Genomic DNA, 16,627 nt, shown 5'->3' on the forward strand with positions numbered 1-16,627 from the left:
TGGATATAGCATTGTAGACTCATAGATTTAGAATTGTGAACGACCTTAGAGGTTGTTTTAGTTTAATTCCCTCATTTTACAGATGAGGAAACTGAAGGCTCATAGATTTTTGAGCTAGAAGGGACCTCAGAGATTATCTAGTCCAGAACTCCCCCTCTTTATAGATTGGGAAACTGAGGCCACATTTGATCTCAGGAAGATGAGTTTTCCTTCTTGACTCCAGGCCTAGCACTCTGTGCACTATGGCGCCATCTGGCTGCTTACATAATGAATCCTAGAAATTGCCTTTTTTGAGGGGTAAACTGTGATATAACCTATCTTATCATTTGTGTCTTTTATGAAGGTGGAATGAAAATCTTAGACAGTTTGTTAGTGGAGATTCCAGTCAATTGAAGTTTTACTGTTTATGAATGAAACAGACTGGACAATTGTACACGCTGAGCATTACGTGCGTCCTTGGTAGCGTCTCTTGTGTTTATGCAATGTTGAGCCAATGCTGCTGTTCTTTCTTTTTCAATGCATGTCGCAGCCCAGCCCAGGAGTGTTGGTGTTATTGCAGGAGTTGTGAGCAGTGCCGCGGTTGTTGTCATCCTATGTCTTATCTTGATGCTTGTGGCGTTCTTTTACTGGAGAAACAGAAATAAAGAGGAAGAGGAGGAAGAGATCCCGAATGAGATAAGGTTTGTCTAAGTTTGGGATTTGGTCACATAGCTACAGGTTGACTGTCTCTGTTTATATTTCTGTTCACCTTAGTAATGAAAATGTCCTCACTGGTTTTTCAACCGTGATTTTTAAGATTACAACAGTGACTGATACCCATATACCACTTCTCAGGTCCTAGTACAGATTTTGAGGCCACTGTCAGTATCCTAAAGATCATTTCTTTAGGACAAACTTGCAACGTGCTCATGAACACGTCGTCCCATTCCACCTACATAATCTCATGACGTGATGAAAAAAATGCCATTTTAATTCTGACCCTGCATTCTATGTTGCTGACTGTTTTATGGCTTTGGGGTTGGATTTTCAAATGATAGTATCATCATCAAATTGACATTTTTTCTTAATTGTCCAACATAGCTGCAAATCCTGCCTTAGTGAATTTTTCTGGTGTCCTTTCTCTTTTTAAATCAGAATATCAGAAGGGACAATTTTGGATGCGTAGAATCTATTGCTGATGTGGGATGCAAGGCTGGTGAAAGCATGAATCAAATAGTATAATATTAGAACTACTCTTTTCCTCTGTTTTAAAAAAACTTTTTTAATTGATAGGGATAAGGACCAGACTTGTGATAACTAACTCCCAGTGGAGAAAATTCCCTTTGTGCAAGTGCAGGCTGGCACTTAATTTTGCAACTTGGAGTCTTGGAGAATTGCCTAGAGCACTGACAAGTGAAGTGATTTGTCCCAAGGCACAGCCAATCTGTATTCAAAGCAATACTTGAAACTATGTCTTCCTAGATCTGAGGCCAGTGCACTATTCACCATGCTACATTATCTCATTTTACCTTTTGTTCTTATGTCAAATTCCTTTATAAATACATGCTTCTCCACGGGTCTCCGAAGGGAGTACTCCCTTTTCCTAGAGATAGTTTTTTTCTTTAATTTAACAAAACCAAAACTCCCAACTTTGTCTAATGGCATATGTAACATCCCATTCCCATGATCCCCTGCTTCTTCAGTGAAAAGAGGGAGGTGTATCTTCTCATCTCTTCATTTTGTCAACCACCAGGCCTAATTCTTTATATACTTTAGGATATAAAAATCCCTCAGCAAAAGCAACGCTATGGCTTCTGTTTGTCTTGCTGTCCATATCCCTGATTACTTGGAGCTTTGTCTTCTTGATCTCAAGGAACTGACGATGGAAAGAGTATGTCATATAAGATATCCTGCCATCTCTTTCAAATTACAAATTCCATATTTTGTTCCTCAGCCCAACAAAAAGCATAGTCAGTCCTACAGAAAGCAAGCAACCTAGAATTTCATTTTATTTAGTTTCTTTTGCAGCATGCGTATATCCAAATGAGGGTACCCTTTCCCCACCTTGTGCTTGGGCCCTGTCAATGATCACTCCACCCTTTGCCCTTATTATTAGAATACAACCCCCCAAGAGTAAGAATTGCTTCATTCTTTGTGTTTGCATCCCCAGTGCTTGGCACATAGTAGGCACGTAAGTACTTTTTGATTGATTGATCATGACTTTTGGTTCTTCCCTGTTCTCTCTCTGCCCTATTAGGGTCATACTTTCCTCCTTGATATAAAGTTGGATATGAGAAGTAAAGGAGAGGTAATAGTAAAAAATGCTGCAAGGTTTAAACATGGAAGCAGAAAGAGTCAAATAAAAGTGGATTGTAGGGGAAGAATAACAAGCCCAGTTTTGAATATATCGTGTTTCAGGCTCTAGTAGGACATACAAGTGGAGACACTTTGCTGGCCATTGGACACACAGGCTCATGAAAGAAATGGGGGCTGGAAGATAGAGACTGAGGAGTTGTCTCTGTTGAGATAATACTTAGAACTAGGCCAATTCTGAGGTGAATGAGATTACCAGAGGAACAGATAGAAGAGAATGAAGCCAAAAATAAGTCTTCAAGGATCACTCACCTTAAGGGTTCAGGAAGGAGAGGGTATGCTAGGCAAAGTAGATAAAGGGGGCTGTGCGCTAGGTGGAAAACCAGAAGAGAATGCTGTCCCTAAAGCCAGGGGATGGAAAGTGTTCAGGAAAAGGATGTGGCTATTAGTGAGAAATACTAAAGAGAAGTCTGGGAAGAGGAGGCCTAAGGAGTGAGAGAGAATAAAAAACAAAACAAAGCAAAGAATTGGTTTGATGAATAGGTAGTCTCCCTTAGAGAATGTTTTCAACACATGATGGAAGTGGGGGAGAAGGAGGATCCAGGTTGTTAAAGGATTGTATGTATCAAGAAAGTATGTGTTGAGAAATTGGATGTTTATATCATATGTACACAACATTAAAAATTGGTATTTAAAGAGAAGGAGAGATACAGGACTATGTCTAGGTTGAGTAGAAGAGTCAAGGGAGGGCTTTTTTAAGGATTAGGGAGAGATGGGAAGGAACCAATGGAGAGAGAGAAATTGAAGGTAAGTGGGAGAAAAATTGCTGGAGTGAGCTTCGGAAGGAGATAGAAGGGAAGAGGTCATGCATATGGGTGGAGCACAGGCTCTTAACCTAGGGTTCTTAAACCTGTAATTTATTTTTTTTAACATTTCAGTAACTGTATTTTAGCATAATTGATTTTCTCTGTAATCCTGTGTATTTTAGTTTATACAGTTAAGAATATTATTCTAAGAAGGGACCCATAGACTTCATCAGCCAAAGGGGTCTGTGACATAAAAAAGACAGAGATCTCCTGAGATCAAGAAATTATTAGCCTTAGGAGTATGTCTGTGTCCAGAGGGAAGGAGTAGAGACTTGGTACTGATACTGAGACTTTTGGAGGAGGGGAATTGGAGTGTCTTTTTGAATGGCCTCAGGCTTCTCAGTGAAATAGAAGGCTAAATTATTTGCTATAGTCGGTAAGGAAAAGTGGGATTCTTTCTCCCAACTGGAAAGTTGGGGGCTTGAGAAAACAGAAAAGGTTTAGAAGAGCTGCTGTGGAGAATGAACCAGGGAGCCAGTGGAAGTAACTAGGAAGAGTTAAGCAGCAGGAAGGGCCCAGAAGATGTTATGCACCATCACTTTGTAAGGAACTTTGTAGACCTTAAAATGCCAAATATAATTATGAGTTGTTATGATTATTATTGTGTCAGTAGCTTCAGAGATGCTTGTGTAGGAAGAAAAAGAATTTATACATGGTAGCTCTTGGCCAGTCTCTTAGTCATAATGATATTAAGGGCATTGTGGTATGGCCTGCCATGGAGTATGGTACATTTCACAGGTGAGACACTAGAGAGAACAGTAATCACTATTCAGAGAAAGTTTCATATGTGATGAAATAAATTTATGTATGAGATGAAGAATAACATCTAGACCTTTCATGTGATGGTCTTCCCAGGTGGGAATATATTAATATTCATTTTCCCCATCAGGTAGTTTAGATTGAAAACATAATTGGGCTCAGGGAAGATCTGTACAGATTTGTGGATAGTAGAGTCATAAGTTAAGGGAAACAAGATATGATTTGGGGATATACTCTTCAATTTTCGAGGTTTATTATCATCTGTCCAACAAATTATTCCTCGATGCTACAGTTGGAGACAGAATACTGGGCTCTACAGATTTTAAGTCAGACATAGTATGGTGAAAAAAGAAAAATGTCATATTATTATCCTTGAGAACTCGCAGGGAAATGGAAATTAAGCAAATGGCATATTTTAAACCTTGTGTGTTTAATGAATGTGTTGAGGTCAAATGGATTAATTGTCCATTTGAATAAAATTTCTTACTGGGGTTGTGTGGAACAATTAAATGCAATATAGACTATAACTCAGTAATGACAGTATCTTCCTCAGAGTGAATGTTAGGTTTCTCAAGTGTGATTCTTATTATACTCTGGAGTCATTCCTCTCCCTCCCCCATTCCCCCTATCCTTTGGAAACTCATTATGTTGAAAGTTAATGGGGAAAATCTTATTTTATAATAAAGATCTTCACTTGCAGACAATTTTCCAGAAACATTTATTTTACAGGTAAATTGAAGTCAAGCTATAGTTAACAAATCTTGACAGTGTAGGCCACATATTTTTTTTTCTTCAGTAATAGTGTTTTGAATATTTGAGTTACTGGGATAATGCAAATTTAACTATGCAGTTCACTTTGCCTGTGAAGATGTTAAAGCTGAAGGCCATCAGTGATCATCCATTTAGCAAGTGGGGCCTACGTTGACCTCTCTCTTTTCAGTTTTGCATTTAACTGATGATTGTTCCTCTGATTTAGCCCCTTCAAAGATGGAGCCTGGCAAAGCCTGGCAAAAGGTGAAATTCTGTTTGTGTTTACTCTTTTGTTGCTAAGACTAGTTATTTTTGTACCCTTTTGATATAATGAGGGGCTTTAATGAGGACAGCAATCATTTGTTAAATGACTGTACCATTATTTTGAGAACAAAAGTATCAACAAAGGTTTCAGTTTACTAATTTATTGATGGATTTCACTGTAACACATGCACAAATTTATTTCAATTTAATTTTATTAACTTTTGTCACATTTTAAGTTCCAAACCATTTCTCTCCCTCCCTCCCCACCCCACACTAGAGAAGTTTGCCATCTGATACAGATTTATAAATATATGTAAGCCATACTCTGCATACTTCTATTTATCAGTTTTTTCTCTGGAGGTGGACAGCATCCTCCTTCATAGGTCCTTTGTGGTTATTCTGAGGATTTGTAATTTGTTCACAGTTGTTTCTTCCAGACAGTAGTGCTGTTACTGTTATACAACGTTCTCTTGGCCCTGCTCATTTCACTTTTCATTATTTCATTCAAGTCTTTCCATGATTTTCTAAAATTACCCAGCTTTTCATTTCTTGCAGCACACATGCATAGCTTTAAAGACTTAGTGCCCCAAACTTAGCTGATTCACCATGCTAAATTATTCCAGTTTTAATCAAAAGAAGTCTATGGACTTAGAATCCTAGAATTGGAAAAGAGTGAAATAGGCTGGCCCAGTAAATGATGGTTTTTCCATCGCAAGAGGTCTTAAATCAGAGACCGGATGACTATTTGTCATATTGTTCAAGGGAAAGAGCTCTAGATTAGACGTCACTGGACTTGGGCATTAATTTTGATCATTCTTCTTACTACTTGTGTGACCTTGGGCAACTTATTAACATCTCTGGGCCTGAGTAAAGATTGTTATCTTATTTGATCCACACCACAGCCTTGTGAGGTGTGTGCTGTCACTATCTCCATTTTACAAATGAGGAAACTGAGGCTGAGAGAGGTAGAATGACTTGACTAGGGTCCCACAATTAAACGTCTGAGACAGGATTTGAACCAGGTCTTCCTGACGCCAAGGTCCAGTTCTCTATCTATTGTGCCACCTACCTGCCAGGAAGACCCAAGTGTGAATCCTGCCACAAACACTTGCCACTTGTATAATCCTAAGCAAGTTACTCTCTCTCATCTTGTTTCCTTATCTTTAAAGTGGGGATAATAATAGTTCCTCCCCCACAGGATTGTTGTGAGTACCAAATGAGATAATACAGAGGCAGGTACCATGCTTTGCAAACCTTTAAGCTCTATTATATAAATCTTTGCTGTGTTCTAATGGCAATAAAGTGGTCTCTTCCCAACATCGGAGCTCCACTCAGGCTATAGTGATTATAGGAGCCAGAAGAGATCTAAACAGACTACTCAAGGACTCTCTTGGATCCTGCAGAGCTGTGCCAAAGCCACCGTCCTGTTAGGAATGGTAGACAGGACAAGGATGTGAGCACACTGAGGAAAGTATATAAAGTTTTTAATGAATCAGAACAGAAAGCATGAAGGACTTTGAACTGCTAAACCTGGGTTAAGACCTGGCTCTACTACTTATTAGCCATGTAGCTTAGGATCAGTGACTTTGTAGTTTAAAACCCCACTTTCCCCATTTGTAAATGCTCTGAATACTCCACAGGTTGTTGTCGTTCTGGGAAATGAGTTATTATTAGTATTTTTACTGTTACTATAATTATCATCATTATCATCATAACAACTACCTTTTAAAAGGACTTTTTACTTTCAAAAGTGTCTTCGTATTCATTATCTCACAGAACCTCCCTGGCTGGTAATGCTCTTTCCTGCCTCAAATTATTTTGAATATGTTTATATTTTGACACATTTTATGTCCCAGCTGAATGCATGCTCCTTGAGAGCAGGGTCTGTTGTTCATTTTTATCTCTGTATCCCCAGCACCTTGACATGGCACATTGCACCGAGTGACCACTTAATGAATGTTTTTTAAATTTAGCTGAATAATAAGTAGCAAATTAGAGTATGGGTGTGGAAGTAATTTGCATCTGTAAAGTGCTGTACAGATGGAAGGTATTATAATAATTATCATTATTAGCAAATTGAAATGATTTGATGACTTCTTCAGTGCTCCTGGCATGGATCCTACACTTAGGTCATTGTTCCGGGAGAGCCGTGGTCTTACTTAGTTGGCAAGATGGTCTACAATGAAGAATAAGAATCGGTTAATGAGACCAGTTAGATTCTTGATCAAATGAGATGACGCACGTAAAATGCTTTGCCAACCTTAATGTCCTGTATAGCTACTAGCTGTTCTTATTGTTGTCAGTTCTGGTTACTTCTTTGTATGTCACAGAGGATCATAGATTTAAATGTGGAACGGATCGTAGATGTTATCTAGGACAACCCCTTCTTTTTAATTTTTCATTCGCAACACTCAGTTCCACAAGTTTTTGAGTTCCAAATTTTCTCTCCTTCCTTCTCCTCCCCCTCCCAAGATGGCATGCAATTTGATATAGGTTCTACATATGCCTTCACATTAAATTTATTTTCACAGTAGTCAAGTTGTAAAGAAGAATTGTAACCAATGGAGTGAACCTTGAGAAAGAAGAAACAAAACCAGAGAGAGAGAGAGAGAGAGAGAGAACGAGAGAGCACAAATAGTTTGCCTCAATTTGCATTCAGACAACTTTTTCCATCATGAGTCTTTTGGAGCTGTCTTTGAACCGTGTCTGTAATTGTGTATAATGTTCTCCTGGTTCTGCTCACTTGACTCAGCATCACATCATATAAGTCTTTCCAGGTTTTTCTGAAGTTCGTCTGCTCATCGTTTCTTATAGCACAATAGTATTCCATCACATTCATATACCACAACTTGCTCAGCCACTTCCCAATTGATGGGCATCCCCTCAATTTCCAGTTCTTTGCCACCACAAAAAGAGCTGCTATAAATATTTTTGTACATATGGGTCCTTTTCCCATTTTTATGATCTCTTTGGGATACAGCCCTAGAAGTGGTATTGCTGGGTCAAAAGGTCATAATGCACATCTTTATAGCCCTTTGGGCAAAGTTCCAGATTGCTCTCCAGAAACCTCTTCTTTTTAAAATGAGGAAACTCAAGGCCAGGGACATTAATAACTCACCCAAGGTCACACAGAGAGTAAGAAGAATGGTCAGAATTGAAGCCCAAGTCCTGTGACTTCTCATCCAGAGTTCTTTCCCTTGGCATCACTTCCTCATACCTTACCTGATCTAATTAACCACCTGCAGGTCCACTTGGGTCATTCCTTTGGCCATAGCCAGAGCATAAGTTAATCACTTTTTAACTGGTGCTCCTGGAATGGGGGATGCCAAGCAAATTCCTTTCTTTTAGTCTTATACAAGGTTAATTGAAGTAGTGGAGGTATTGGGAGAGATCTTGTACAGCTCTAGAAGTTATCCCTCCTTTACAGGGGAGAAGAGGAACATGGGGTTTAAACTGAGAAGAGACTTTCCAGATCATCTGGCCCATCCCCACATGAGGAAACTGGGCTTAGAGAGATGAAGTGATTTGCCCAGGGTCATGTTGATCCCGGTGATGGTGGACTGGGAGTACTAAGTTTTGGACTTGAGTGACTTATCGTCTTACTAGTTGTGTGACCTTAGGCAAGTCACTTCACTACTGTGAACCTCATTTTTTCCTCTGTAAAATGACTTTCTAAACATCCTGCTTTTCCTGTTGTCTGTACTGGAGCCTTGGGCTCTGTGTCATCATGCTTATCTCAGTGTACCAAGAACTCAGTGCCCCTGTTCCTGGAATTCCGCCCCCCCTCCATGCCTCAGTTTGCATCTATAAGACATTCCCTTCCCTCCCTGGATCAGCCCATTTCCTACCTTCCTTTGTCTGAAAATAATATAAATGCCCTCCTTGCTTTCCCCAGATTGAGCTGTTTCAGCATTAGGCTGACTTCTCCACATCATGTTTGTACCTGTTTAATAAAGATCACTCTTGACTTTTACAGACCTCTGCAGTTTCTTCCAGCTCTAAGTCTATGATCCCAAGTTAAAGTATTGTTAGGTTATTTTTTAAGGCCCAATCAGTCCAATCCACCCCAATCTAACAAGTATTTGTTAAGTACCTACTATGTTCAGGGCACTGTGCTAGGTTCTGGAGAGACAAAGACAAAAGAAAACAAAATAAAAACAACCTCTACCCCTAAGGAACTTATATTCTACTGGGAGCTAGAGCATGTAAACAGAATAAAACATGACTAAGTGAGGAAGGAGACAGTAACTGGGGGGTAGTGGGAAAAGCTTCCCATAAGAGGTGTCATGTAATGAATCTTGAAGAAAGCCAAGTATTCTAAAAGGCACTGGTGAGAAGCGCATTCCAGGTGTATGCTTTATGAAGAAGCATAGGAATAGGCCACTTGAGCTGGAAGACAGAGGGCATGAGTAACTATTACAACTGAGACTGGAACCCAGGGTATTCTCTTTTAATTATTTTTTTTCAAATGAAGATTAGTTTTCTCTCCTCCCTACCTCCTTTCCCCCTCCTACTTCCCATCAATTGAGAAAGCAAGAAAAACAAAACCTCTGTTACACTCATGTATAGTCAAGCAAAACCAATTTTTTGCATTGGTCATTAATTTTTTGGCCTGCGGCAGTCACCTAAACTTAATTCCTCTATGAAAGAAATCCCCACTGTAACATAAATAACGAATGGTAAAACAAAACAAAACAAAACAAAACAAAAAAACCCACCAAAAAACCAAAAACTCCCAAAAAGGGAGAATCCACCAGCTCTCAGGCAGACTATTCCACTGCAAAAAATTGCATTGTTCAGTTTGCAGTCTGAGGGCCGTCACGTCTCTATCAGGAGATGAGTACCTGGTATCTTCATGAATCATCTGGAATTATGGCTGGTCATTGTGTTGGTTAGAGTTCCTAAGTCTTTCAAGTTGATTGTCTTTATAATACTGTTGCTAGTGATAAGTTGTTCTCCTGGTTCTGCTCATTTCACTTTGCATCAGTTCATACAGCTCTTCCCAGATCTTTCTGAAATCATCTCCTTTATTATATCCTACAGCACAGTAGTATTCTATCACATTCATATACCCTGACTTGTTCAGCCATTGCCCACTTGATGAGCATCCTCCCAGTTTCCAGTTCTCTGACCCCACAAAAGAGCTGCTATATTTTTGTACATATGGGTCCTTTTCTTCTTCCTTTGATCTCTTTGTAAGACCCAGGTCTTCAGACTCCCTGTCTAGCATTCTATTTTGAGTTCAAAATATCATAGAAGACTGAATCAGAATCACAGAATTTGAGAGTTTGAAGGGACTGTGGCAATCACCTCGTCCCAACCCTGTATGAAAGGAATTGTCAGTAACGTCAATGATGAGTGGTTGAAAACCTCCCGAGGAAGGGGAATGCACCACCTCTCTCCATCAGACCATTCCACTTTGGGAAAGCTCAGATGATTAGGAGGTTTTTCCTTACATCAAGCTTAAATTTATCACTTTGTCAGTTTTACTCATTGGTCTTTATTCTTCCCTCTGGGGCTGAGAGGAGTAAACCCTTTTTCACATGACCATCCTTCAAGTTATAGGTATCATTTAATGCAGCAAATACTTGAAAATGGCTGTCATGAATGAGTGAATTATTTATTAAGTGCTTTACTATGTGTGTCCTTTCTGAGTTTTTATTTCTCTAGGCTAATCACACTCACTCTCTTCAACTAGTTCTCATATGACATAGACTCAAGGCCCTTTACCATCCTATTTGCTCTCCTCTGGACACTCCCTAGTGATGTCAATGTCCTTCGCAAACCATGGAGGCTAGAACGAGAGGATTTGTGTTACACAGATGATTTTAGCCTTGGCAGGAGTAAGCTGAGCCTGTGGGTAATGACCGAAAATAAATCTTGATTAAATTCCAAATCATATCATTGTTTCTTTCCAGGGAAGATGACCTTCCACCTAAATGTACTTCAACTGCCAAAGCTTTCCATGCCGAGGTCTCATCTTCAGAGAACAACACACTGACCTCTTCTAATACTTACAATAGTCGCTACTGGAACAACAACCCCAAAGTTCATCATACCATGGAGTCTTATGGCCACCTGGGAGACTTGCATCAGTCCTTCTCTGTCCACTCAGGCAGTGCCAATATACCATCTATCTATGCCAATGGAAGCCATTTGGTCCCACCTTCGGTGAAAACTCTGGTCGTGACTGCCAACAAAGCTCCATCACCACACGTCACATCCAGGAGCAATGGCTCCATCAGCCGGAAGCCTCGGTCACAGCACACACACTCCTATGCCGTGAGCCAAACCACGCTAGAGCGAATTGGTGCAGTGCCCGTCATGGTGCCAGCCCAGAGTAGAGCAGGCTCACTAGTATAGAGCTGAGATAGTTCAGGAAAAGATGATTTTACTCTAGAAGGGGTAGAATGCTGGAAAGGAGATTGTTTTCTTCATCCTCACATCAGTTTAAAAAAATGCATTGGGAAGAGCTGGATATCACTTCATCTTGAGATTTGAAAAAAAAGAAAAAGAAAAAAATGGGACGGAGACCATCCAGCATGATAATTCTATTCTACCCTGTGGAGTTCGTCGGGTTCTTATTACAAAGTTGAATCTCGTAGATGTGCCAAGCCCAGGGAAGAAGTAAAGAGGGCAGGTAAAATCCAAATTCCAGTCCAGATGGGCTTATTTTCTAATCTATACCTAACTTACCTTTTTTTCCTTTCTTTTTAAAAAAAGATTACAGTGCCAGGTGGTGTTTGGATAATGAAAACCACTTTGGAAGAAAGGTTCCTTTAGAGAAGCGATGTTATAACCATCCCTATGGGAAGGGGGTGGGGCAGAAACGGTTCATATTGAAACCCCCTCCCCCAAAGTCTCAGTGACAAAAGCACACAGAGAGAACAACATTTAGTGAGAAGCAGAGAGAAAAGAAGGTAGCTCCATCAAGATTTCCCTTCCTATTTATTTATTTATCTTTTCTCTTGAACCGTCTCATATTTAGACCATTTCTCTAGTAGTTACGGATCGAAGACTGCTTTTTCTTTCTAGGATCGGTTTTATGCCTATGGCCACCACAGCTGTTTGTTTATTCATTATGCCCTGGGGAAGAAAATATTTTGGAAAGAGGACTATTTTTGGATAGGAGGGTGTGAGGCTGAGCAAGAAGAAGTATAGGTTTGAGAATCAATGTTTATGCTTAGTGAGTTAGGTAACATTTTTATCACCCAAGAGCTGTTTTATGTTTTATTTTGTGGTTCATACAATTCAGGGAAGGTAACCTTCCGGGGCTGTAGCATCATAGGGCACTTTCTCTGTATAGGGCTGTCTGTGGGTCTCCCTTGTTATCACACTAAGAGAACAGCACACAATACCTCTTGCTTTGAGGCAGATAACTTAATTCTCATTTGACAGATGGATGTTACTATACAGTTGGAAGGGGAGGGTGAAGTTAATTTGTTTTTTAAAGAAAAAATATATTTTTTGGCAAAGAGAAAAGGCAGAGACAAATGGGAAGATGGAAGAGTTGTGATGTTTTCCTAGGTTGTGATATGCTCCTGCTCAAAGTAAGTAAGGCCTGCCCAATCTCTGTGACAGCTCAGGGTTGCCATTTTGCACAGGGGTTTACCCAAAGGCATCTCATGCCACTGTAAAAGTATTCTTTTTCTCCAGAATGAACCAGCTTGGGTCTCTCTACACAGTCCAGATTCACTGGGAAATTTGCCAACTTTCCACATCATTTTGTGCTGTGTAGACCTGCCCACAGTTAATGTGTTTGGTAACTGTAGAGCCTTAATCAAACCAGATTGCTAAAAGCACAAGCAGCTGCTTCTGGGATATGATTACTTACTCTGTAGCTTATCCAGAATACTGAACCCATAATTCATTTTAAAGCAAGTTCTTCCAGGATGTCTCTTCCCCTCCATTTCCACTTCCCTTTTCCATCCTCCCTACCACATACATCCTTTTTGATCAGTATAGTCATCTTTGGGGATGGCCTCCTGGGCCATGATTGACATGATGTTGTGCCTTCCTTGCACAAAAAGAAGAAAAAAAATTCCTCCCTTCACCAGGATAATTTTTAAGAAGGCCAGACTCCAAACCTCATCCTCTCAGATATTCCAATATCAATATGAATTTGGATTTGCTTTTGTGTACTACTTATTATTCCATTTGACTGCTCTTGGCTTTGTAAAAATCTAAATAAATGAGACGAATGTCTATACTTTTATAAAGTAAATGGAAAATTCTGACATTGTAAAGGAGGCACTGTCAGCTGTTGTTCAGGAAGCTGTATCGGTCATTCTGTATAGAGAATCTTCTCTTGTATTTCTTTATTCTTTCTAATTGTCTAAAATTCAATAAAAGTTTATTCATATACAACAAGTGTCATTACTGTAAAAAATTTAATTGTTTTTTCCCAATTACGTGCAAAAACAATTTTAACATACTTTTAAAAAATTTTTTTGAGTTTCAATTTCTCTCCCTTTCTTCTCCCCCCCCCCCGCCCCCCGAATTGCAAAGGCAAGCAAGTTGACATAGGTTATATGTGTATAGTCATGCAAAACGCACTTCCTTGTAAGTCATGCTGAGAAAGAAAACAAAAACAAAGAAAACCTAAGAAAAATAAAGAAAAAGTATCTTTGATCTTCATTCAGGCTCCACTACCTCTTTCTCTAGAGATGGACAGCACCTTTCACATGGATGGGAGCAGTTGTGCCTGAAAATCATTTACTCTCTACCTCCCTCTTCCCAGCTCATCTTTTTGTTGTTTTTTGTTTAGTCATTTTTAGTTGTGTCTGAGAGGTTTTCTTGGCAAAGATACTGGAGTGGTTTGCCATTTCCTTCTCCAGATCATTTACAGGTGAGGATACTGAGGCAAACAGGGTTGAGTGACTTTCCCAGGGTCACACAGCTAGTAAGTGTCTGTGGCCAAATTTGAACTCGAGTCTTCCCTATTCTAGGCCTAGCATTCTATCCACTGGGCCCCCTAGCTGCCCTTGCATCACCGAGCATTAAAGGCTCAGTTTTATGATGCCTTCTCTGATAAACATAGCTAGAAGTGACTTTTTGGGGATCTGAACTGCTTTTTTACTTACTGCCCATGTCAGTCATGGTATTCATGTGCATACAGGCCCTTCTTGGATTGTAAATACTTAGAAACCAGCCCTCACATTAGCTAGCCAAGTGCTTTGAAAATAGTAGGCTTCCTGTAAATACTTGTTGAATTAAACAAAATCAGTTTGGTCAAAATAACATTGAACATTGCTGAGAGAGAGGGGGAGAGAGAGAGAGAGGGAGAGTGTATCAGTCCAGCCACTCCTGATCAGGCTGGATTCCTGGCTCATCAGGGAGTTAGGTAGGAATCTCAAGGTCTGGCCCCCAGCATCATGCCAAAGAATACAGAGCCTGGTCCTTGGATATGCTGGACAGTAGAGATGGTGTTCTGAATGTGAATGCTACATTAACTATTCATGAAGCATGTTTTTTTTTCTTTCAAAAGTGTGTTTTATTGATGTTCTTTTCACAGGATCTCAGTGTACATATCACAAGCTTACACCTAGAAGGGTCTTAAGAGAAAATTTAATCCCAGTCTCTCATTTTACAGATGAGGAGCCAAGGTTCAGTGTGATTGTAGCTTAGTGATAGGTACTGTTTAACAAAGATAGAATTTGAACCCATTTCCTCTGATGCCATATCCAGCTCTCTTTCCATTGTAACAATAATAATAATTAATAATAGTTATTTATGTAGTGCTTGCTACGTACCAGGCACTTTTACAATTACAGTCTCATTTGATCCTAACAACAACTCTGGAAGGTAGGTGCAATTATTATCCCCATTTTACAGATGACAAAACAGAGGTTAGGTGACTTGCCTACTGTCACACAGCCGATAAGTATCTCAGGCTGGATTTGAACTCAGCATGGATTCCTGGATTCCTCACTCTAGGCTTGACTCATTCTCTCCACTGTGCCACCTAGCTGCCCCGTACTATTCTCACTTTTTTTTTATGTCACTCGAATTTCCCAGTGACCTCCTTCCTCCCACAATATAATTGTCCCTTGTAACAACTAAGTATAGTGAAGCAAAATTAATTTAGCACATTGGGCACGTTGGAAAGCTTATACCTAGTTTAGCAGCCGTCGTCCACCATCATCGCCAGGGGTGGGACACGTGCTTCCAAAACATCCGTCCTTTGGAAGTCACAGCTGACAAGGAGTACCTTGTACAGCCACAGATGCTTTTGTAAGTAGTCACTCCTGGGTGGGTAGAGAGACTCCTGAGATGGGAGTGTAGGGCTTTCTAACAGCATCACATTGGACAAGTCACTTAGCCTGTGTTAAGTGAACTAAATACCTGCCTCTTCCTATTTCACAAGAAGGCTGAGAAGATAAATACAACCTTCAGAGCAAAAAGGTGCCTTGTAAATCCTACAGCGTGGCTATTTATAGCTATTTCTCACAACTCTCCTGTGAAGTAGGTATGATTTCCTTTATTTTGCAGATGAGAAAGCTATGGTAGGGCGAATATAACTTTTTATTCAAAGGAACAAGGTTAGGTTCAGTCTAAGTCAATAAGTATTATGTGGCTATTGTGTCCTTAGGCATTGAGCTAATAATAAAAATTTCTGTACCGTAACATTTTATTTATAGGTAACTACATACATATACATACACACACACACACACACACATATAAATGCTATGTAAATAAAATATTTAAATTATTTTGCTGGCATTTTAAGGTTGATAATGTGCTTGCATATGAGATAATATTTGTAAAAAAAGCTTAAGTACAGTGCCTGGCACACAGTATTTATTTTCTTTCCTTATGACATTGTACTGTGAGATGGGTAGTGTCAGTATTCTTTTTTTTTTTGGAGGGGGGAAGGCAGGGCACTTGGGGTTAAGTGACTCACCCAAGGTCACACAGCTAGTAAGTGTGTCAAGTTGTCTGAGGCCAGATTTGAACTCGGGTCCTCCTGACTCCAGGGCTGGTGCTCTACTCACTGTGTCCCGCCCCCCCCCCCCCCCCCCCCGCCCCGCGCTGCCTCAGCATCATTATTATTAAGCCCATTTTACAAATGAAGAAATTGTGGCTTAAGTGAATTCACTTGCCTACCGCTTCACACTGTTGGTAAAAGTTATATCTTGCTGATTCCCCAAACCAATAGAACCAGTGGGAAAGAGTTGAGAGGCTATCCTTCCCCTTAGGCCCTACCTTCCTGTCGGTGTCCAGCAAAGAGAGTGAAAGGGCCTTAACTGTCTTCTAGACCCTCAATCAGAGCCGTGTAATCTGCTGTTGTCAGTAAAGACCCCTGGGCCTTTCCATGCTTTCTTAAGAGCACACAGCCCTTCCGCCCACCTCAAAGTGTTATCTCCCCAACTTAGAATGTGAGTGCCTTGAAAGCAGAGGCTGTCTTCCTTTACTATTAGCCTCCCCTTGGCACGTGGTGCTTAATCAGTGCTTTTTCATTCATTTATTCATATTATCCCATGTTATCTCTAAATGGATAGTAATGAATTGGGGGAGGGGGCAGTCTAAACCACCAAACTGGATTGTTAAGGGAAAATAGTTCACTTTGAATTTTCTATGCTTTCCACCTTAACTGCTCAAATTTAATCAGATTATCATTAACCCTAATTTACTTCAGGTCATGTTTTCAGTTTTGTACACTCATCATTATCCAACTGTAACTAAGTATTATG

At 40.0% G+C, this 16,627-nt stretch overlaps 1 protein-coding gene across 1 annotated transcript in view; it reads left to right on the top strand.

Moving 5' to 3' along the window:
- Positions 1–13,307, top strand: part of IGSF11 (immunoglobulin superfamily member 11) — a 39,056-nt gene extending 25,749 nt beyond the window's left edge. The window contains exons 5-6 of the mRNA XM_036742545.1: positions 530–680; positions 10,850–13,307. Coding sequence (XP_036598440.1) covers positions 530–680; positions 10,850–11,294 — 596 coding nt within the window. The 3' untranslated portion in view covers positions 11,295–13,307. The remainder of the gene's footprint in view (positions 1–529; positions 681–10,849) is intronic.
- Positions 13,308–16,627: the final 3,320 nt, after the last annotated feature.

Source organism: Trichosurus vulpecula, chromosome 2, assembly GCF_011100635.1.
Source record: "Trichosurus vulpecula isolate mTriVul1 chromosome 2, mTriVul1.pri, whole genome shotgun sequence".
Lineage (NCBI taxonomy): Eukaryota > Metazoa > Chordata > Mammalia > Diprotodontia > Phalangeridae > Trichosurus > Trichosurus vulpecula.